At 56.1% G+C, this 22,736-nt stretch overlaps 1 protein-coding gene across 1 annotated transcript; it reads left to right on the top strand.

Annotated features, from left to right (window-relative positions):
* Positions 1 to 20,562: 20,562 nt before the first annotated feature.
* LOC140404819 (BTB/POZ domain-containing protein KCTD11-like) lies at positions 20,563 to 21,700 on the top strand. The gene has a single exon (XM_072493558.1). The coding sequence runs from the start codon at positions 20,921 to 20,923 to the stop codon at positions 21,698 to 21,700; it is 780 nt and encodes a 259-aa protein (XP_072349659.1). The 5' UTR covers positions 20,563 to 20,920.
* The last annotated feature ends 1,036 nt before the right edge of the window (positions 21,701 to 22,736 follow it).

Genomic DNA, 22,736 nt, shown 5'->3' with positions numbered 1-22,736 from the left:
GTGTGAGTGTGCGAGATTGGATTGGTTTATTGTCCCGTGGACCGAGGTACAGCGAAAAGTATTTTTCTGCGAGCAGCTCAACAGATCATTAAGTACATGGGAAGAAAAGAAAATACATAATAGGGCAACACAACATATCCAATATAACTACATAGACACCGGCATCGGATGAAGCATACAGGGTGTAGTGTTAATGAGGTCTGTCCATAAGAGGGTCATTTAGGAGTCTGGTAACAGCGGGGAAGAAGCTGTTTTTTCATAGAATTTACAGTGCAGAAGGAGGCCATTCGGCCCATCGAGTCTGCACCGGCTCTTGGAAAGAGCACCCTACCCAAGGACAACACCGCCACCCTATCCCCACAACCCAGTAACCCCACCCAACACTAAGGGCAATTTTGGACACTAAGGGCAATTTATCACGGCCAATCCACCTGACCTGCACATCTTTGGACTGTGGGAGGAAACCGGAGCACCCGGAGGAAACCCACGCACACACGGGGAGGATGTGCAGACTCCGCACAGACAGTGACCCAAGCTGGAATCGAACCTGGGACCCTGGAGCTGTGAAGCAATTGTGCTATCCACAATGCCACCGTGCTGCCCTATTATGTATTTTCTTTTATTCCCTTTTCTTCCCATTTCTTTTGAGTCTGTTCGTGCGTGTTCTCAGACTTCTGTATCTCCTGCCCGATGGAAGAAGTTGGAAGAGTGAGTAAGCCGGGTGGGAGGGGTCTTTGATTATACTGCCCGCTTTCCCCAGGCAGCGGGAGGTGTAGATGGAGTCAGTGGATGGGAGGCAGGTTCGTGTGATGGACTGGGCGGTGTTCACGACTCTCTGAAGTTTCTTGCGGTCCTGGGCCGAGCAGTTGCCATACCAGGCTGTGATGCAGCCCGATAGGATGCTTTCTATGGTGCATCTGTAAAAGTTGGTAAGAGTCCATGTGGACATGCTGAATTTCCTTAGTTTCCTGAGGAAGTATAGGCGCTGTTGTGCTTTCTTGGTGGTAGCATCGATGTGGGTGGACCAGGACAGATTTCTGGTGATGTGCACCCCTAGGAATTTGAAACTGCTAACCATCTCCACCTCGGCCCCATTGATCCTGACAGGGGTGTGTACAGTACTTTGCTCCCTGAAGTCAATGACCAGAGTGTGTGAGTGAGTGTGTTTGTGTGAGTGAGTGTGAGTGAGTGAGTGTGAGTGGGTGTGTGAGTGAGTGAGTGAGTGTGAGTGAGTGTGTTTGTGTGAGTGAGTGTGAGTGTGTGAGTGAGTGAGTGTGAGTGAGCGAGTGAGTGAGTGAGTGTGAGTGAGTGTGTTTGTGTGAGTGAGTGAGTGTGAGTGAGTGTGAGTGGGTGTGTGAGTGAGCGAGTGAGTGAGTGAGTGAGTGTGTGAGTGAGTGAGTGTGAGTGAGTGTGAGTGAGTGTGCTTGTGTGAGTGAGTGTGAGTGTGTGAGTGAGTGAGTGAGTGTGAGTGGGTGTGTGAGTGAGCGAGTGAGTGAGTGAGTAAGTGTGTGAGTGAGTGTGAGTGAGTGTGTTTGAGTGAGTGTGAGTGAGTGAGTGTGAGTGAGTGTGAGTGGGTGTGTGAGTGAGTGAGTGAGTGAGAGAGAGTGTGAGTGAGTGAGTGAGTGTGAGTGAGTGAGTGAGTGGGTGGGTGGGTGAGTGAGTGAGTGAGTGAGTGAGTGAGTGAGTGAGTGAGTGAGTGGGTGGGTGGGTGGGTGAGTGAGTGAGTGAGTGAGTGAGTGAGTGAGTGAGTGAGTGAGTGAGTGAGTGAGTGAGTGAGTGAGTGAGTGAGTGAGTGAGTGAGTGAGTGAGTGAGTGAGTGAGTGAGTGAGTGAGTGAGTGAGTGAGTGAGTGAGTGAGTGAGTGTGTGTGTGTGTGTGTGTGTGTGTGTGTGTGTGAGTGTGTTTGTGTGAGTGAGTGGGTGTGTGAGTGTGTGAGAGAGTGAGTGTGAGTGAGTGTGTGAGAGAGCGAGTGAGTGAGTGTGAGTGAGTGAGTGTGAGTGAGTGAGTGAGTGAGTGTGTAAGTGAGTGAGTGAGTGTGTGAGTGAGTGTGAGAGTGAGTGAGTGAACGAGGGAGTTTGTGTGTGTAAGTGAGTGTGTGTGAGTGAGTGTGTGTGAGTGAGTGTGAGTGAGTGAGTGTGTTTGAGTGAGTGTGAGTGAGTGAGTGTGTTTGAGTGAGTGTGTTTGAGTGAGTGTGAGTGAGTGAGTGTGTGTGAGTGAGTGAGTGTGTGAGTGAGTGTGTGAGCGAGTGAGTGAGTGTGTGTGAGTGTGTGAGTGAGTGTGTGTGTGTGAGTGAGTGTGTGAGTGAGTGAGTGTGAGTGAGTGTGTGAGTGAGTGTGTTTGAGTGAGTGTGTTTGAGTGAGTGTGTGAGTGAGTGTGTTTGAGTGAGTGAGTGAGTGAGTGTGTGAGTGTGTGCGTTTATGCGTGAATGGTGTGAGTGTGTTTGTGAGAGTGTTTGTGAGTGAGTGTGTAAGTGGGTGTGTTTGTGTGTGTGTGTTTGTGTGTGTGCATTCATGTACATGTGTGTGCATGTGTGTGCTCATGTGAGCACATGTGTTTGTGTGCACTTGTGTTCTCTCTCTCTATCTATCTCTCCATTTCTCTCTCTCTCTCTCTAGCTATTGCCAGTACATCATGGTGCAGACACACACTGATGGACATACAGCGGGACCAATCAGCACACACAACACCGCAGCCAATCACCAGTGAGAGCACACACACTATAAAGACAGGAGAGTTCCCGCTCATTCTAGTAGCAGCCAGCTCGGAGCACAGAGCTCACAGCCTGCAACACAGACATTCACCGTGTGCTGAGTGCATCACCATAGCTAGTGATAGGAGAGGGTCCACAGTTCAGCTGGTTTTGCTCATACCCACGTTTACAGTATGTTAGCATAGTTGAACAGTTAATAAAATAGCATCAAGTCACTTCCAGCATTGTTGGTTTGTTTGTGAACCAGAACACCCAACATGACAGCTATCTCTCCATTTCCCTCTCTCGAGCTATCTCTCCATTTCCCTCTCTCCCTCTCTCGAGCTATCTCTCCATTTCCCTCTCTCCCTCTCTCGAGCTATCTCTCCATTTCCCTCTCTCCCTCTCTCGAGCTATCTCTCCATTTCCCTCTCTCTCTCTCTCTCTCGCTATCTCTCCATTTCCCTCTCTCCCTCTCTCGAGCTATCTCTCCATTTCTCTCTTTCCCTGTCTCTCTCTCTCGCTATCTCTCCATTTCCCTCTCTCCCTCTCTCGAGCTATCTCTCCATTTCCCTCTCTCCCTCTCTCGAGCTATCTCTCCATTTCCCTCTCTCCCTCTCTCGAGCTATCTCTCCATTTCCCTCTCTCCCTCTCTCGAGCTATCTCTCCATTTCCCTCTCTCTCTCTCTCTCGCTATCTCTCCATTTCCCTCTCTCCCTCTCTCGAGCTATCTCTCCATTTCTCTCTTTCCCTGTCTCTCTCTCTCGCTATCTCTCCATTTCCCTCTCTCCCTCTCTCGAGCTATCTCTCCATTTCCCTCTCTCTCTCTCTCTCTCGCTATCTCTCCATTTCCCTCTCTCCCTCTCTCGAGCTATCTCTCCATTTCTCTCTTTCCCTGTCTCTCTCTCTCGCTATCTCTCCATTTCCCTCTCTCCCTCTCTCGAGCTATCTCTCCATTTCCCTCTCTCCCTCTCTCGAGCTATCTCTCCATTTCCCTCTCTCCCTCTCTCGAGCTATCTCTCCATTTCCCTCTCTCCCTCTCTCGAGCTATCTCTCCATTTCCCTCTCTCTCTCTCTCTCGCTATCTCTCCATTTCCCTCTCTCCCTCTCTCGAGCTATCTCTCCATTTCTCTCTTTCCCTGTCTCTCTCTCTCGCTATCTCTCCATTTCCCTCTCTCCCTCTCTCGAGCTATCTCTCCATTTCTCTCTTTCCCTGTCTCTCTCTCTCGCTATCTCTCCATTTCTCTCTCTCTCTCTCTCTCGCTATCTCTCCATTTCTCTCTCTCTCTTTCTCTCTCTAGCTATCTCTCCATTTCTCTCTCTTTCTCTCTCGAGCTATCTCTCCATTTCTCTCTCTCTCTCTCTCTCGAGCTATCTCTCCATTTCTCTCTCTCTCTCTCTCTCTCTCTCTAGCTATCTCTCCATTTCTCTCTCTCTCTCTCTCGCTATCTCTCCATTTCTCTCTCTCTCTCTCTCTCTCGCTATCTCTCCATTTCTCTCTCTCTCTCTCTCTCTCTCGCTATCTCTCCATTTCTCTCTCTCTCTCTCTCGCTATCTCTCCATTTCTCTCTCTCTCTCGAGCTATCTCTCCATTTCTCTCTCTCTCTCTCTCTCTCTCTCTCGAGCTATCTCTCCATTTCTCTCTCTCTCTCTCTCTCTCTCTAGCTATCTCTCCATTTCTCTCTCTCTCTCGCTATCTCTCCATTTCTCTCTCTCTCTCGAGCTATCTCTCCATTTCTCTCTCTCTCTCGAGCTATCTCTCCATTTCTCTCTCTCTCTCTCTCTCTCTCTAGCTATCTCTCCATTTCTCTCTCTCTCTCTCTCGCTATCTCTCCATTTCTCTCTCTCTCTCGAGCTATCTCTCCATTTCTCTCTCTCTCTCTCTCTCTCGCTATCTCTCCATTTCTCTCTCTCTCTCTCTCTCTCTAGCTATCTCTCCATTTTTCTCTCTCTCTCTCTCGCTATCTCTCCATTTCGCTCTCTCTCTCTCTCTCTCGAGCTATCTCTCCATTTCTCTCTCTCTCTCTCGAGCTATCTCTCCATTTCTCTTTCTCTCTCTCTCGCTATCTCTCCATTTCTCTCTCTCTCTCTCTCTCTCTAGCTATCTCTCCATTTCTCTCTTTCTCTCTCGAGCTATCTCTCCATTTCTCTCTCTCTCTCTCTCTAGCTATCTCTCCATTTCTCTCTCTTTCTCTCTCGAGCTATCTCTCCATTTCTCTCTCTCTCTCTCTCTAGCTATCTCTCCATTTCTCTCTCTCTCTCTCTCTCGCTATCTCTCCATTTCTCTCTCTCTCTCTCGAGCTATCTCTCCATTTCTCTCTCTCTCTCTCGCTATCTCTCCATTTCTCTCTCTCTCTCTCTCTCCAGCTATCTCTCCATTTCTCTCTCTCTCTCTCTCTAGCTATCTCTCCATTTCTCTCTCTCTCTCTCTCTCTCGCTATCTCTCCATTTCTCTCTCTCTCTCTCGAGCTATCTCTCCATTTCTCTCTCTCTCTCGCTATCTCTCCATTTCTCTCTCTCTCTCTCTCTCGCTCTCTAGCTATCTCTCCATTTCTCTCTCTTTCTCTCTCGAGCTATCTCCCCATTTCTCTCTCTCTCTCTCGAGCTATCTCTCCATTTCTCTCTCTCTCTCTCTCTCTCTAGCTATCTCTCCATTTCTCTCTCTCTCTCTCTCGCTATCTCTCCATTTCTCTCTCTCTCTCTCGAGCTATCTCTCCATTTCTCTCTCTCTCTCGAGCTATCTCCCCATTTCTCTCTTTCTCTCTCGAGCTATCTCTCCATTTCTCTCTCTCTCTCTCTCTCTCTAGCTATCTCTCCATTTCTCTCTCTCTCTCTCTCTCTCTCGCTATCTCTCCATTTCTCTCTCTCTCTCTCTCTCTAGCTATCTCTCCATTTCTCTCTCTCTCTCTCTCTCTCTCTCTATCTCTCCATTTCTCTCTCTCTCTCTCTCTCTCGAGCTATCTCTCCATTTCTCTCTCTCTCTCGCTATCTCTCCATTTCTCTCTCTTTCTCTCTCGAGCTATCTCCCCATTTCTCTCTCTCTCTCTCGAGCTATCTCTCCATTTCTCTCTCTCTCTCTCTCTCTCTCGCTATCTCTCCATTTCTCTCTCTCTCTCTCTCTCTCTAGCTATCTCTCCATTTCTCTCTCTCTCTTTCTCTCTCTAGCTATCTCTCCATTTCTCTCTCTTTCTCTCTCGAGCTATCTCTCCATTTCTCTCTCTTTCTCTCTCGAGCTATCTCTCCATTTCTCTCTCTCTCTTTCTCTCTCTCTCTCTCTCGCTATCTCTCCATTTCTCTCTCTCTCGCTACCTCTCTATTTCTCTCTCTCTCTCTCTCGCTATCTCTCCATTTCTCTCTTTCCCGGTCTCTCTCTCTCGCTATCTCTCCATTTCTCTCTCTCTCTCTCTCGCTATCTCTCCGTTTCTCTCTCTCCTCCACGACTTGGCTTAAAAGGGACCTTGTTGACCGAGATTTTGGTCACATGTCCGAACGCCCCGAGTCTCCCGTTGTTGTCTGTGGGTACAAGTCCGGTGAGACCCCTTGGGTTGTTTGCGGAATGATGGAGTTGGGAAAGGGAGGTTTCCGGGTTTTATTTAACGAAGCCCCCTCATCATTGTAAGATTGCCAATCGAGTCGCCTCGAGATCCACATGTCTGAACGTCTGAGGCTGGCGAGGGAGGTGTGGGCCCGGGGCGACCTACCCACGCCCCCACACCACCCCCTCCCCCCTTCTCCCACCCTCCACCTTCGCCAGCGCCCTCCCAGGGGGGCAGCGACCCGCTCCCGATGGCCCAGACCTGTAACCTGATGCCAGGTTTAGTCAGGAGTTGCCGAGATTAGGTGGAGATGAACGAGCGGCGCTCGGATGCCGCTCGATGAGCATGACGGCAGGTGGCGATCTGGGAAATCTGCCAGGCTGGCAGAGGGCGAGGAGGCAATTAGCGACCTGCCAGACAACACGGGCACCAGACGCAGGAATCCCAGCACCGTGAGCCACCCAGGAGAGACAATTCATCACACATTCAGGCTCCATAATTAACACTTTAGGATGAGGAGGTGCCAGAGGAGAACTGTTATCTGTTAGAATGTCTTCAATGCAGCTTACACCGATTGTCTTGGATCAGGTAGGGAGAGTAACTCTCCCTCTACACTGTCCCCATCAAACACTCCCAGGACAGGTACAGCACGGGGTTAGGTACAGAGTAAAGCTCCCTCTACACTGTCCCCATCAAACACTCCCAGGACAGGTACAGCACGGGGTTAGATACAGAGTAAAGCTCCCTCTACACTGTCCCCATCAAACACTCCCAGGACAGGTACAGCACGGGGTTAGATACAGAGTAAAGCTCCCTCTACACTGACCCCATCAAACACTCCCAGGAAGGTACAGCACGGGGTTAGATACAGAGTAAAGCTCCCTCTACACTGTCCCCATCAAACACTCCCAGGACAGGTACAGCACGGGGTTAGATACAGAGTAAAGCTCCCTCTACACTGTCCCCATCAAACACTCCCAGGACAGGACAGCACGGGGTTAGATACAGAGTAAAGCTCCCTCTACACTGTCCCCATCAAACACTCCCAGGACAGGTACAGCACGGGGTAGATACAGAGTAAAGCTCCCTCTACACTGTCCCCATCAAACACTCCCAGGACAGGTACAGCACGGGGTTAGATACAGAGTAAAGCTCCCTCTACACTGTCCCATCAAACACTCCCAGGACAGGTACAGCACGGGGTTAGATGCAGAGTAAAGCTCCCTGTACACTGTCCCCATCAAACACTCCCAGGACAGGTACAGCACGGGGTTAGATACAGAGTAAAGCTCCCTCTACACTGTCCCCATCAAACACTCCCAGGACAGGACAGCACGGGGTTAGATACAGAGTAAAGCTCCCTCTACACTGTCCCCATCAAACACTCCCAGGACAGGTACAGCACAGGGTTAGATACAGAGTAAAGCTCCCTCTACACTGTCCCCATCAAACACTCCCAGGACAGGTACAGCACAGGGTTAGATGCAGAGTAAAGCTCCCTGTACACTGTCCCCATCAAACACTCCCAGGACAGGTACAGCACGGGGTTAGATACAGAGTAAAGCTCCCTCTACACTGTCCCCATCAAACTCTCCCAGGACAGGTACAGCACGGGGTTAGATACAGAGTAAAGCTCCCTCTACACTGTCCCCATCAAACACTCCCAGGACAGGTACAGCACGGGGTTAGATACAGAGTAAAGCTCCCTCTACACTGTCCCCATCAAACACTCCCAGGACAGGTACAGCACGGGGTTAGAAACAGAGTAAAGCTCCCTCTACACTGTCCCCATCCAACACTCCCAGGACAGGTACAGCACGGGGTTAGATACAGAGTAAAGCTCCCTCTACACTGTCCCCATCAAACACTCCCAGGACAGGTACAGCACGGGGTTAGATACAGAGTAAAGCTCCCTCTACACTGTCCCCATCAATCACTCCCAGGACAGGTACAGCACGGGGTAGATACAGAGTAAAGCTCCCTCTACACTGACCCCATCAAACACTCCCAGGACAGGTACAGCACGGGGTTAGATACAGAGTAAAGCTCCCTCTACACTGTCCCCATCAAACACTCCCAGGACAGGTACAGCACGGGGTAGATACAGAGTAAAGCTCCCTCTACACTGACCCATCAAACACTCCCAGGACAGGTACAGCACGGGGTTAGATACAGAGTAAAGCTCCCTCTACACTGACCCATCAAACACTCCCAGGACAGGTACAGCACGGGGTTAGATACAGAGTAAAGCTCCCTCTACACTGACCCATCAAACACTCCCAGGACAGCGACAGCACAGGGTTAAATACAGAGTAAAGCTCCCTCTACAGTGTGTGTGTGAGTGAGTGTGAGTGACTGAGCTGAGTGTGAGTGTGAGCTGAGTGTGAGTGTGAGCTGAGTGTGGACATTCCCAGACCGTGTTCATGATCGAATGGATTTTACTGGAATTGAACCCTGGAGTAGCAGCTCCCTCTGCTGGACGATTGCAGAACCACCGGCCTGTCACAGTGACCAATGCCTCCCCCTGCTGTTCTCGCTCAGCACTTACACAGCTGCCTTGCGTCTGTTCTTGGACGTGTGGGTGTATCTCAGTGTGTCTCCACGTGTGTGTGTGTGTGTGTGTAACTCTGAGTTCATGTGTGCACCTGTGTATGTGTGTGTCCTGTGTACATATTCGTGGCTGTGTGCATCTCTGTACTTGCATATGTGCATCCTTGTACACATGCATGTGTGCGAATGTGTCTTTCTATAATTCCCTGACTGGGGATGTGGGTGTCGCTGGGCGAGGTCAGCATTAGTTGCCCGCCCCTAATTGCCCTTGAACGGGGTGACTCTTGCTCGGCCATTCCAGAGGGGCAGTTGTGAGCCTAGCATATTGCTGTGGGGGCCTGGAGTCACGTGTAGGCCAGACCGGGGTAAGGGCGGCAGACTTCCCTCCCTTCAAGGGGACCGGACGTGTGAGAGACAGTCGGGGCTGGATTCCCCGCCCGGGACTCCGGAATCCCGGAGCGTGACCGGGCGGAGATTCGCGCGCCAGCGGGAAATCGCGGCGGGCCGTGGGCGGGCACGGAAGACCATTTCCGCTGCCTGCGAGGGTGCCCGGTGGCTGTGCACGCCGCTGACTGCACGCAGGGGACTTCGTGCCACGGGTCGGATAGGTGTCCTCCGCCAGGCCATCCCCCTCCCTCCCCGCTGGCCCCAAACGACCCATCAACGGGATGGGTGTGCTCCAGTGCTCCCCCCCCCCCCCCCCCACCCACCCCCCAGGAGAAGACGGCCCACAACCACAGGCGGAGAGAAAAGACCAGAGGGGGGCCCGCCGGACCTGCGGCCCCTCACTGTCACGGAGCAGAGGGCATTGGACCTGGTCGCCGGGGTGGGAGAGCGGGCAGTCGCCGAGGCGAGGGGGTCAGCAACGGACACCCAGATGAGCCCCCAATGCGTCTTAACGTCCCTATGGCAGGTGCGCCACCCCTGCACCTCCCCCTCCCCCACCCCCACCCCCCACAGCACGCCCAGCGCATGGTTTAACTATGCATCTTGTCAGGCACTTCTCCTGTCGGTAGAGAACGGTCCTCCTCATTCACCAGGACTTCCCCTGAGCCCTCCTCAATCACCAGGGCTTCCCCTGAGCCGTCCTCGATCACCAGGGCTTCCCCTGAGCCCTCCTCAATCACCAGGGCATCCCCTGAGCCCTCCTCAATCACCAGGGCTTCCCCTGAGCCGTCCTCGATCACCAGGGCTTCCCCTGAGCCCTCCTCAATCACCAGGGCATCCCCTGAGCCCTCCTCAATCACCAGGTCTTCCCCTGAGCCCTCCTCAATCACCAGGGATTCCCCCGAGCACTCCTCAATCACCAGGGATTCCCCCGAGCCCTCCTTGATCACCGGGGCTTCCCCTGAGCCCTCCTCAATCACCAGGGATTCCCCTGAGACCTCCTCGATCACCAGGGCTTCCCCTGAGCCTTTCCCAAACACCAGGGCTTCTCCTGAGCCCTCTCCAATCACCAGGGCTTCCCCTGAGCCCTCCTCGAGCACCAGGGCTTCCCGTGAGCCCTCCTCGATCACCAGGGCATCCCGTGAGCCCTCCTCGATCACCAGGGCTTCCCCTGAGCCCCTCCTCAATCACCAGGGCTTCCCCTGGGCCCTCCTCAATCACCAGGGCTTCGCTTGAGCCCTCCTCAATCACCAGGGCTTCCCCTGAGCCTTTCCCAATCACCAGGGCTTCCCCTGGGCGCTCTTCAATCACCAGGGCTTCGCTTGAGCCCTCCTCAATCACCAGGGCTTCCCCTGAGCCCTGCTCAATCACCAGGGCTTCCCCTGAGCCGTCCTCGATCACCAGGGCTTCCCCTGAGCCCTCCTCAATCACCAGGGCATCCCCTGAGCCCTCCTCAATCACCAGGTCTTCCCCTGAGCCCTCCTCAATCACCAGGGATTCCCCCGAGCACTCCTCAATCACCAGGGATTCCCCCGAGCCCTCCTTGATCACCGGGGCTTCCCCTGAGCCCTCCTCAATCACCAGGGATTCCCCTGAGACCTCCTCGATCACCAGGGCTTCCCCTGAGCCTTTCCCAAACACCAGGGCTTCTCCTGAGCCCTCTCCAATCACCAGGGCTTCCCCTGAGCCCTCCTCGAGCACCAGGGCTTCCCGTGAGCCCTCCTCGATCACCAGGGCATCCCGTGAGCCCTCCTCGATCACCAGGGCTTCCCCTGAGCCCCTCCTCAATCACCAGGGCTTCCCCTGGGCCCTCCTCAATCACCAGGGCTTCGCTTGAGCCCTCCTCAATCACCAGGGCTTCCCCTGAGCCTTTCCCAATCACCAGGGCTTCCCCTGGGCGCTCTTCAATCACCAGGGCTTCGCTTGAGCCCTCCTCAATCACCAGGGCTTCCCCTGAGCCCTGCTCAATCACCAGGGCTTCCCATGAGCTCTCCTCAATCACCAGGGCTTCCCCTGAGCCCTCCTCAATCACCAGGGCTTCCCCTGAGCCCTCCTCAATCACCAGGGCTTCCCTTGAGCTCTCCTCAATCACCAGGGCTTCCCCTGAGCCCTCCTCAATCACCAGGGCTTCCCCTGAACCCCTCCTCGATCGCCAGGGCTTCCCCTGAGCCCCCCTCGATCACCAGGGCTTCCCCTGAGCCCTCCTCGATCACCAGGGCTTCCCCCGAGCCCTCCTCGATTAGCAGGGATTCCCCCGAGCCCTCCTCGATCACCAGGGCTTCCCCTGAGCCCTCCTCGATCACCAGGGCTTCCCCCGAGCCCTCCTCGATTAGCAGGGATTCCCCCGAGCCCTCCTCGATCACCGGGGCTTCCCCTGAGCCCTCCTCGATCACCAGGGCTTCTCCCGAGCCCTCCTCGATCACCAGGGATTCCCCCGAGCCCTCCTCGATCACCGGGGCTTCCCCTGAGCCCCTCCTCGATCGCCAGGGCTTCCCCTGAGCCCTCCTCAATCACCAGGGCTTCCCCTGAGCCCTCCCCGATCACCAGGTCTTCCCCTGAGCCCTCCTCAATCACCAGGGCTTCCCCTGAGCCCTCCCCAATCACCAGGGCTTCCCCTGAGCCCTCCCCAATCACCAGGGCTTCCCCTGAGCCCTCCCCAAACACCAGGGCTTCCCTGAGCCCTCCTCGATCACCAGGGCTTCCCCTGAGCCCTCCCCAATCACCAGGGCTTCCCCTGAGCCTTTCCCAATCACCAGGGCTTCCCCTGAGCCCTCCTCAATCACCAGGGCTTCCCCCGAGCCTTTCCCAATCACCAGGGCTTCCCCTGAGCCCTCCTCAATCACCAGGGCTTCCCCTGAGCCCTCCTCAATCACCAGGGCTTCCCCTGAGCCCTCCTCAATCACCAGGGCTTCCCCTGAGCCCTCCTCGATCACCAGGGCTTCCCCTGAGCCTTTCCGAATCACCAGGGCTTCCCCTGAGCCCTCCTTGATCACCGGGGCTTCCCCTGAGTCCTCCTCAATCACCAGGGCTTCGCCTGAGCCCTCCTCAATCACCAGGGCTTCCCCTGAGCCCTCCTCAATCACCAGGGCTCCCCCTGAGCCCTCCTCAATCACCAGGGCTTCCCCTGAGCCCTCCTCAATCACCAGGGCTTCCCCTGAGCCCTCCTCTATCACCAGGGCTTCCCCTGAGCCTTTCCCAATCACCAGGGCTTCCCCTGAGCCCTCCTCGATCACCGGGGCTTCCCCTTAGCCCTCCTCGATCACCAGGGCTTCCCCTGAGCCCTCCTCGATCACCGGGGCTTCCCCTTAGCCCTCCTCGATCACCAGGGCTTCCCTTGAGCTCTCCTCAATCACCAGGGCTTCCCCTGAGCCCTCCCCAATCACCAGGGCTTCCCCTGAGCCCTCCCCGAACACCAGGGCTTCCACTGAGCCCTCCTCGATCACCAGGGCTTCCCGTGAGCCCTCCTCGATCACCAGCGCTTCCCCTGAGCCCTCCCCAATCACCAGGGCTTCCCCTGAGCCTTTCCCAATCACCAGGGCTTCCCCTGAGCCTTTCCCAATCACCATGGTTTCCTCTGAGCCTTCCACAATCACCAGGGCTTCCCCTGAGCCCTCCCCGATCACCGAGGATTCCCCTGAGCCCTCCTCAAACACCAGGGCTTCCCCTGAGCCCTCCTCGATCACCAGGGATTCCCCAGAGCCCTCCTCGATCACCAGGGCTTCCCCTGAGTCCTCCTCGATCACCAGGGCCTCGCCTGAGCCCTCCTCAATCACCAGGGCCTCCCCTGAGTCCTCCCCAATCACCAGGGCTTCCCCATAGCCCTCCCCAATCTCCGGGGCTTCCCCTGAGCCCTCCCCAATCACCAGGGCTTCTGCTGAGCCCTCATCGATCACACGGGGTTCCCCTGAGCCCCCCTCGATCACCAGGGCTTCCCCTGCACCCTCCACGATCACCAGGGCTTCCCCTGAGCCCTCCTCGATCATCACGGATTCCCGTGGGCCCCCCTCGATCACCAGGGATTCCCCCGAGCCCTCCTCGATCACCAGGGCTTTCCTTGAGCCCCCCTCGATCAACAGGGGTTCCCCTGAGCCCTCTTCGATCAACAGGGGTTCCCCTGAGCCCTCCTCAATCACCAGGGCTTCCCCTGAGCCCTCCTCAATCACCAGGGCTACCCCTGAGCCCTCCTCAATCACTAGGAGTTCCCCTGAGCCCTCCTCAATCACCAGGGCTACCCCTGAGCCCTCCTCAATCACCAGGGCTACCCCTGAGCCCTCCTCGATCACCAGGGGTTCCCCTGAGCCCTCCTCGATCACCAGGGCTTCCCCTGAGCCCTCCGCAATCACCAGGGCTTCCCCTGAGCCCTCCTCGATCACCAGGGATTCCCCTGAGCCCTCCGCAATCACCAGGGCTTCCCGTGGGCCCCCCTCGATCACCAGGGATTCCCCTGAGCCCTCCTCGATCACCTGGGATTCCCCAGAGCCCTCCTCGATCACCAGGGCTTTCCTTGAGCCCCCCTCGATCAACAGGGGTTCCCCTGAGCCCTCTTCGATCAACAGGGGTTCCCCTGAGCCCTCCTCGATCACCAGGGCTTCCCCTGAGCCCTCCTCAATCACCAGGGCTTCCCCTGAGCCCTCCTCAATCACCAGGGCTTCCTCTGAGCCCTCCTCAATCACCAGGGCTTCCCCTGAGCCCTCTTCAATCACCAGGGCTTCCCCTGAGCCCTCCTCGATCACCAGGCCTTCCCCTGAGCTCTCCTCGATCACCAGGCCTTCCCCTGAGCTCTCCTCGATCACCAGGCCTTCCCCTGAGCCCTCCTCAATCACCAGGCCTTCCCCTGAGCCCTCCTCGATCACCAGGGCCTCCCCTGAGCCCTCCTCGATCACCAGGGCTTCCCTTGAGCCCTTTCACAATCACCAGGCCTTCCCCTGAGCCCTCCTCAATCACCAGGGCCTCCCCTGAGCCCTCCTCAATCACCAGGGCTTCTGCCGAGCCCTCCTCGATCACCAGGGATTCCCCTGTGCCCTTTCACAATCACCAGGGCTTCCCCTGAGCCCTCCTCTATCACCAGGGCTTCTCCTGAGCCCTTTCACAATCACCAGGGCTACCCCTGAGCCCTCCTCAATCACCAGGGCCTCCCCTGAGCCCTCCTCGATCACCAGGGCTTCCCCTGAGCCCTCCTCAATCACCAGGGCTTCCCCTGAGCCCTCCTCAATCACCAGGGCTTCTGCCGAGACCTCCTCGATCACCAGGGCTTCCCTTGAGCCCTCCTCAATCACCAGGACTTCCCCTGAGCCCTCCCCGATCACCAGGGCTTCCCCTGACCCCCTCCTCAATCACCAGGGCTTCCCCTGAGCCCTTCTCAATCACCAGGCCTTCCCCTGAGCCCTACTCAATCACCACGGCTTCCCCTGAGCCCTCCTCAATCACCAGGGCCTCCCCTGAGCCCTCCTCGATCACCAGGGCTTCTGCCGAGCCCTCCTCGATCACCAGGGATTCCCCTGAGCCCTTTCACAATCACCAGGGCTTCCCCTGAGCCCTCCTCTATCACCAGGGCTTCCCCTGAGCCCTTTCACAATCACCAGGGCTACCCCTGAGCCCTCCTCAATCACCAGGGCCTCCCCTGAGCCCTCCTCGATCACCAGGGCCTCCCCTGAACCCTCCTCAATCACCAGGGCTTCTGCCGAGACCTCCTCGATTACCAGGGCTTCCCTTGAGCCCTCCTCAATCACCAGGGCTTCCCCTGAGCCCTCTTCGATCACCAGGACTTCCCCTGAGCCCTCCTCGATCACCAGGGCTTCCCCTGACCCCCTCCTCAATCACCAGGGCTTCCCCTGAGCCCTTCTCAATCACCAGGCCTTCCCCTGAGCCATCCTCAATCACCAGGCCTTCCCCTGAGCCCTCCCCAATCACCACGGCGTCCCCTGAGCCCTCCTCGATCACCAGGGCTTCTCCTGAGCCCTCCACAATCACCAGGCCTTCCCCTGAGCCCTCCCCAATCACCAGGGCGTCCCCTGAGCCCTCCTCGATCACCAGGGCTTCTCCTGAGCCCTCCTCAAACACCAGGGCTTCCCCTGAGCCCTCCTCGATCATCAGGGCTTCCCCTGAGCCCTCCTCGATCACCAGGGCTTCTCCTGAGCCCTCCTCAAACACCAGGGCTTCCCCTGAGACCTCCTCGATCACCAGGGCTTCCCTTGAGCCCTCCTCAATCACCAGGGCTTCCCCTGAGCCCTTTCACAATCACCAGGGCTTCCCCTGAGCCCTCCTCGATCATCATGGCTTCCCCTGAGCCCTCCCAATCACCAGGGCTTCCCCTGAGCCCTCCTCGATCATCGGGGCTTCCCCTGAGCCCTCCCAATCACCAGGGCTTCTCCCGAGCCCTCCTCGATCACCAGGGCGTCCCCTGAGCCCTCCTCAATCACCAGGGCTTTCCCTGAGCCCTCCTCAATCACCAGGACTTCCCCTGAGCCCTCCTCAATCACCAGGGCTTCCTCTGAGCCCTCCTCGATGACCAGGGCTTCCCCTGAGCCATTCCCTAATCACCAGGACTTCCCCTGAGCCCTCCTCAATCACTAGGGATTCTCCTGAACCATCTCCACTTACGTTCGGCCAGCTGCAATGGTGTGACTACTGTGGACCTCTTTCTTTCAGCGACCTCATCTCTGTCCCTTTTCCCCGCCCTCAGCTTGGGACTTTTCTCAGCGATGGCGCTCTGCTCCTGGGTCACGTGGCCCCAATTCCGCGCCATGAAGGATTACCAACCAACGAGCCATTAATCTGAGACACCCTCATGTGGATTGTCATGTGAGTGTACCTTTAAGAAATGGGTGTTTATAAATGGGTGTGTATATAAATACCAGTAGTGAAAGTACCTTTAAGAAATGGGTGTTTACTACTGCAGTGGTGACAGAGTGGGTGGAGCGGGGCTGTCTGTCAGCTTTTTACTTTCGTTTTAGGCTGTTTGCTGCAGGGTGTGTTTTAGTTTTGTTTTCAGTGTTGGAGCTGAAGCCAGACAGAGCAGCTGTACTGTTGATCTCTCTGCCATGAAAAGACTATCTCTTGATCATTTGGTGAATTCAGAATTATAAATGTTCTCAGTAGTGAATGTAAACCTGATGTGCTTCTGGTAAAAGGTGTTTTAAGTCTTATGGATGTCAAAAGGAAAGCTTAAAGGATTACTTAGTGTTGTATTCTTTGGGGGTTGTATTTGAATTGATGGTTGCTAAGATGTTCACTGTATGTTTTAAAAAGGTTAACTTGAGTTCATAGAATAAACATTGTTTTGCTTTTAAAAAATACTTTTCCATTTCTGCTGTCCCACACCTGTAGAGTGGGCCGTGTGCTCCCCATACCACAATCTAGTAAAAGTTGTGGGTCAGGTGAACTGCACGATACACTTTGGGGTTCTCGAAACCCTGGCCCATAACAGGATGCATCACCCTCAAGGGAGCGATGGTTAGATCCTCTCTTGTCGGAGATGGTCATTGCCTGGGCACTTGTGTGGCGCATACATTACTTGCCGCTTGTCTGCCCGAGCCTGGACATTGTCCAGGTCTTGCTACGTGCGGGCACGGCTTTGAACAATGCTCAGCCTCCACGCAGAGATCCCATTTCTGGTCCATAATCCTCCTGAAGACGCTCTTATCATCTTCAGCTCTATCTCTTGTGCCATGCAGGGAGCTCTTAAGTTGCTTGCCCTAACTTTTCCTTTCGGGGGACTAGACCTTGGCCATCTCGCCTCTGAAGGTCGCCCATTGCTGAGGCACGTTTTGTTCCCCCTGTCAACCTTTGATTCCAATTTATTCCCCCTGGATCTATCCTAACCCCATTGAAGTTGACGTCTCCCCCCCCCCCCCCCCCCCCCGCTCCACCACCCCCACCCCCCACACCCCAGTTAATTACCCTTACTCTGGATTGCCCATTGTCCTTTCCCATAGCCAACCTAAAATTTAGGATACAATGATCGCTGTTTCCTAAGTGCTCCCCCTCTGAGACTTGATCCACTCGGCCCACCTCATATCCGAGGACCAGGTCCTGCAGTGCCTCCTTTCCCATTGGACTGGGCACATGCTGCTGTAGGAAATTCTCCTGAACACACTCACGACCCTTCTGCCCTTTACGCAAATACTATCACTGCGCATCATGAAATCTCCCATTATGAAGGGATGGATGTATCAGCAATTGCACCCTTTGGTGACGACACTATAAAGGAAATCGCACTGTTTTAGACAGGTGGCGAGCATGGGCTCAACTATGAATGGGCACAGCTAGGGCAGCTGGGTTAAGAGCCTGTCTATGCTGAGCTGTTCACAGAATAAACTTGCTGAAGGTAAAAGGAGCGCTTCAGACTTATTCCTTCGCCACATACAATTTGTGGAGTTATTTTTGTTCAATTCATTTAGGGGATGTGGGCCGTCGCTGGCCGGGACCAGCATTTATTGCCCGTCCCTAGTTGCCCTGCAGAAGGTGGTGGTGGGGGCAGCACGGTGGCGCAGTGGGTTAGCATTGCTGCCTCACGGCGCCGAGGTCCCAGGTTCGATCCCGGCTCTGGGTCACTGTCCGTGTGGAGTTTGCACATTCTCCCCGTGTTTGCGTGGGTTTCGCCCCCACAACCCAAAGATGTGCAGGCCGGGTGGATTGGCCACGCTAAATTGCCCCTTCATTGGAAAAAAATGAATTGGGTTCTCTAAATCTAAAAAAGGTGGTGGTGAACCCGCTGCAGTCCCTGTGGTTGTAGGTACAACCACCGTGCTGTTAGGGAGGGAGTTCCAGGATTTTGCCCCAGCGACAGTGAAGGAACGGCCGATATATTTCCTAGTCGGGATGGTGAGTGACTCGGAGGGGAACCTCCAGGTGGTGGGGTTCCCAGGTATCTGCTGCCCTCGTCCTTCTAGATGGTAGAGGTGGTGGGTTTGGAAGGTGCTGCCTGAGGAACCTTGGTGAGTTGCTGCAGTGCATCTTGTAGACGGTACACACGGCTGCCACTGTGCGGCGGTGGGGGAGGGAGTGAATGTTTGTGGAAGGGGGAGCAATCAAGCGGGGCTGCTTTGTCCTGGATGGTGTCGAGCTTCTTGAGTGTTGTTGGAGCTGCGCTCATCCAGGCAAGTGGAGAGTATTCCATCCCACTCCTGACTTGTGCTTTGTAGATGGTGGACAGGCTTTGGGGGGGGGTCAGGAGGTGAGTTACCCTCCGCAGGATTCCCAGCCTCTGACCTGCCCTGGTAGCCACAGTATTAATGTGGCTGGGTCCAGTTCAGTTTCTGATCAATGGTAACCCCAAGATGTTAACACCTGCACCTTTGGACGGACCCTCTGGGGTTCAAGTCCCTCCCCCAAGACTTGGCGGCTGGGGGCGGAGGGGGTGGGGGGGGGGGGGTGCATTCACAATGCGACAGGCTAGCGCGACCCGCTCCAGGATACAAAAACCTCACTGTTTAGCAGGGGGAAGCCCGCCTGCGAGGAGAAACAACAAGAAGAGAGACGCCATTATACCTCCTCTGTTATCTCTGCACCTCTCTGCCGCGCGGTGGCACAGTGGTTAGCACTGTTGCTTCACAGCGCCGGGGACCCGGGTTCCATTCCCGGTTTGGGTCACGGTTTGCGCGGAGGTGAGCTCTCCCCCGGGTCTGCGTGGGTTTCCTCCGGGTGCTCCGGTTTCCTCCCACAAGTCCCGAAGGGCGTCGTTGTTGGGTGAATCGGACATTCTGAATTCTCCCTCCGCGTACCCGAACAGGTGCCGGAATGTGGTGACGAGGGGATTTTCACAGTCACTTCATTGCAGTGTTAATGTGAGCCTACTTGTGACAATAATAAAGATTATTATATCATTTTGTTGCAAGTCGATTCCGCTATTGCTTCCCCCCCTCGTGCTTTTATAAATGACAATACAATTGTCAATTGTCCCCCCAGCAGATACAATTGTCAATACAATAAGTTTTTGTTGCTTAGCTGGAGCTAAATAGATTCTGCCCTTGATCCCCGTCTGGGACACCCTCTTCCTCCAGCACTGCAATGCTATCCATCGTCGACCCCGCCCAGCCCCTCCGCCTTTTCTACCCTCCTCCCCCCCCCCCCCCCCCCCCCACCTTTCAGTCGTTTGCCTTCCGGGGGCAGGGGTGGGTGTCACAACCCTGGGCACCTACCCCCATGTAGGGACATGCAGTGGAAGCACAGTCCAAAGCACGAAGGCTGGGGGAACCGACCCCGGGTCTGAGCCACCAGCCCCCCACAGCGGCGAGGAGCCGCCTCACGGGTCCCTGGAGAATCAATCCCTCAGTACGGCTGGAGTGGGGAAAGGGGAGTTCCCGTCTGCGACAGCAGAGGGCAGCGGTGTCCAGGCAAAACTGAGAGATCCGGCAGGGCCAGAGACAAAAGCCTTTGCAAAGGCAAAGTGTTGGCCGTGTTGGACGGCTGGTTAGCGAGGGAGGAATGCGCTCCCGAGTTACCGGGTAGAATTTTAACAGAGTTTGCGTTTATTTTACCCAATTTTTTTTTTCCAATTAAGGGGCAATTTAGCGTGGCCAATCCACCTACCCTGCACATCTTTTGGGTTAGAACATAGAACACACAGTGCAGAAGGAGGCCATTCGGCCCATCGAGTCTGCACCGACCCACTTAAGCCCTCACTTCCACCCTATCCCCGTAACCCAATAACCCCTCCTAACCTCTTGGACACTAAGGGGAAATTTAGCACGGCCAATCCACCCTAACCCGCACGTCTTTGGACTGAGGGAGGAAACCGGAGCACCCGGGGGTAACCCACGCAGGCACGGGGGAGAACGTGCAGACTCCGCACAGACAGTGACCCAGAGCCGGGATCGAACCTGGGACCTCGGCGCCGTGAGGGAGCTGTGCTAACCACTGCGCCACCCCGCTGCCCTCTTTGGGGTCTACTTAACAGGGATTTGAGGTTTATTTAACCGGGAGTGAGAGGCGATGATAGAAACGTTAGAGTTTACGATACAGGATTGAAGGTTTGCAGTACAGGGATTAGCATCGGTACAGGGATTGGGGGGAACATTTTACAGGGATTTCAGGGTTTATTGGACAGGGATTTTTGTTTATTATAATGCAGGATTTCGGGTAGAAGATATCGAATTTGCAGGGATTTAGGATGTTGGGTGACAGAGAATTTGGTTTTAATTGACCAAGTAGGTTTAATTTTTAACGGATTATTTGACGGAGATGTTGACAGGGATTTGGCCTGCGTTTTTTTTGACAAGGTTGTGAGGTTTCTGACTCTGATTTTAGGGAGGATCCTCACTGGGTGACTTACAGAGGGTTAAGTCTCAGACACAGGCAAAAGCTGCAGTCCTGCCCAAGTCCAACCCCGCCCCCCCCCCAGCCTGCAGTAGCATTAGCAGCTGCCGACAGAGTCTCCCAGCTCTCGATGCACTCGCTCGATTTTACAATCATAGCATTTACAGTGCAGAAGGAGGCCATTCGGCCCATCGAGTCTGCACCGGCCCTTGGAAAGAGCCCCCCACCCAAGCCCACACCTCCACCCTATCCCCATAACCCAGTAACCCCACCCAACCTTTTTTGGACACGAAGGGGCAATTTAGCCAATCCACCCTAACCTGCACATCTTTGGACTGTGGGAGGAAACCGGAGCACCCGGAGGAAACCCACGCAGACACGGGGGAGGACGGCAGACTCCGGACAGACAGTGACCCGAGCCGGGAATCGAACCCGGGACCCAGGAGCCGCGAAGCAACTGTGCTAACCACTGTGCCTCCGAGCCGCCCACTTCTTCGCCCGAGATGCTGAGGACCCCCAGCCTGGAACCGGTCTCCCTGAACGTGGGGGGCACCCTCTACACCACCAGCAGCGAGACCCTGACCAGGTTCCCGGACTCCATGTTGGGGGCAATGTTCCGGGGTCAATTCGCCAGCAGCCGGGACCAGATGGGGAACGTCTTCATCGACAGGGACGGTAAGCCTTTCCGGCACATCCTGAACTACCTGAGGTCCTGCCACCTGGACCTGCCCGAGGGCTACAAGGAGATGCAGCTGCTGAAGAGGGAGGCGGACTTCTACCAGATCAAACCCCTGCTGGAGGAGCTGGCGGGGCGGGAGAGGGCCCAGGGTTATGCTCTCCTGCAATGCAACATCCTTTCCCAGTCGCAAACCGTTCACTTCAACCAGAAGCAAGGCCCCCTCAACTACACCCTGTCCACCTGCTCCCTGACCGTCTACCGGGCCCGCCTCTTCTGTACCTGCCCGGGGCTCCTGGGCCTGCTCTGCTCCAGGCTGGGGTGTCCCTGGCCCCCCCAGCCTGCCCCGGATGGCCCCCAGCGACAGCCCCCCTGCCACCTGGAGCTGCACTGGGGCCCGCGCCCCGCCGAGCTGCCCCACGGCGAGTACGGCAGGCTGGGCCTCCACCAGCTGTGGGCCCAGGGCTCGCGGGAGTTGAGGGACGGGCCGGCCTTCGTCGAGGAGTTGCTGGAGGTGGCGCTGGGGCAGCGCTTCCGAGTGGACAGCCTCCTGCCCGAGCCCGGGGACATCTTAAACTGCACCTCGCTGCGCTTCCTCAGGTACTGAGGGCCAGGGGGGAGAGAAGGCGGGACGGAGGGGGAGGTGGGGGAGGGAGGGGGGGGGGGGGCGTTTGCCCAGGCTCCCGTCAGTAATCCATGTCCGGGTCGGAAAGTATCCTCCCTGGCCCTTCGGATCCCCTCCCCCGACAACCCCCCCTAACCCCACTCCCTCCCACATCCTCCCCACTCCCCGTGGGAGCGAGTCCCACATTCCCCCCACTACCCATGGGAGCGAGTCCCACATTCCCCCCACTCCCCATGGGAGCGAGTCCCACATTCTCCCCGCTCCCAGTGGGAGCGAGTCCCACATTCTCCCCACTCCCTGTGGGAGTGAATTCCACATTCTCCCCTCTCCCTGTGGGAGCGAGTCCCACATACTCCCCACTCCCCGTGGGAGCGAATCCCACATTCTCTCCACTCTCCGTGGGAGTGAGTCCCACATTCTCCCCACTCCCCGTGGGAGCGAGTCCCACATTCCCCCCACTCCCCCTGGGAGCGAGTCCCACATTCTCCCCACGCCCCGTGGGAGCGAATCCCACATCCTCCCCACTCCCCGTGGGAGCGAATCCCACATCCTCCCCACTCCTCGTGGGAGCGAATCCCACATCCTCTCACTCCCCGTGGGAGCGAATCCCACATTCTCCTCACTCCCTGTGGGAGCGAATCCCACATTCTCCCTACTCCCTGTGGGAGCGAGTCCCACATTTTCCCCACTCCCTGTGGGAGCGAGTCCCACATTCTCCCCACTCCCCGTGGGAGCGAGTCCCACATTCCCCCCACTCCCCCTGGGAGCGAGTCCCACATTCTCCCCACGCCCCGTGGGAGCGAATCCCACATCCTCCCCACTCCCCGTGGGAGCGAATCCCACATCCTCCCCACTCCTCGTGGGAGCGAATCCCACATCCTCTCACTCCCCGTGGGAGCGAATCCCACATTCTCCTCACTCCCTGTGGGAGCGAATCCCACATTCTCCCTACTCCCTGTGGGAGCGAGTCCCACATTCTCCCCACTCCCTGTGGGAGCGAGTCCCACATTCTCCCCAC

Source organism: Scyliorhinus torazame, chromosome 31 (assembly GCF_047496885.1).
Source record: "Scyliorhinus torazame isolate Kashiwa2021f chromosome 31, sScyTor2.1, whole genome shotgun sequence".
NCBI lineage: Eukaryota > Metazoa > Chordata > Chondrichthyes > Carcharhiniformes > Scyliorhinidae > Scyliorhinus > Scyliorhinus torazame.
This window is presented reverse-complemented; position numbering and strand designations above follow the sequence as displayed.

Bases quoted from the DNA above. Each gene is read 5' to 3' on its own strand.
- LOC140404819 (XM_072493558.1), top strand. From the start codon at position 20,921: ATGCTGAGGACCCCCAGCCTGGAACCGGTCTCCCTGAACGTGGGGGGC.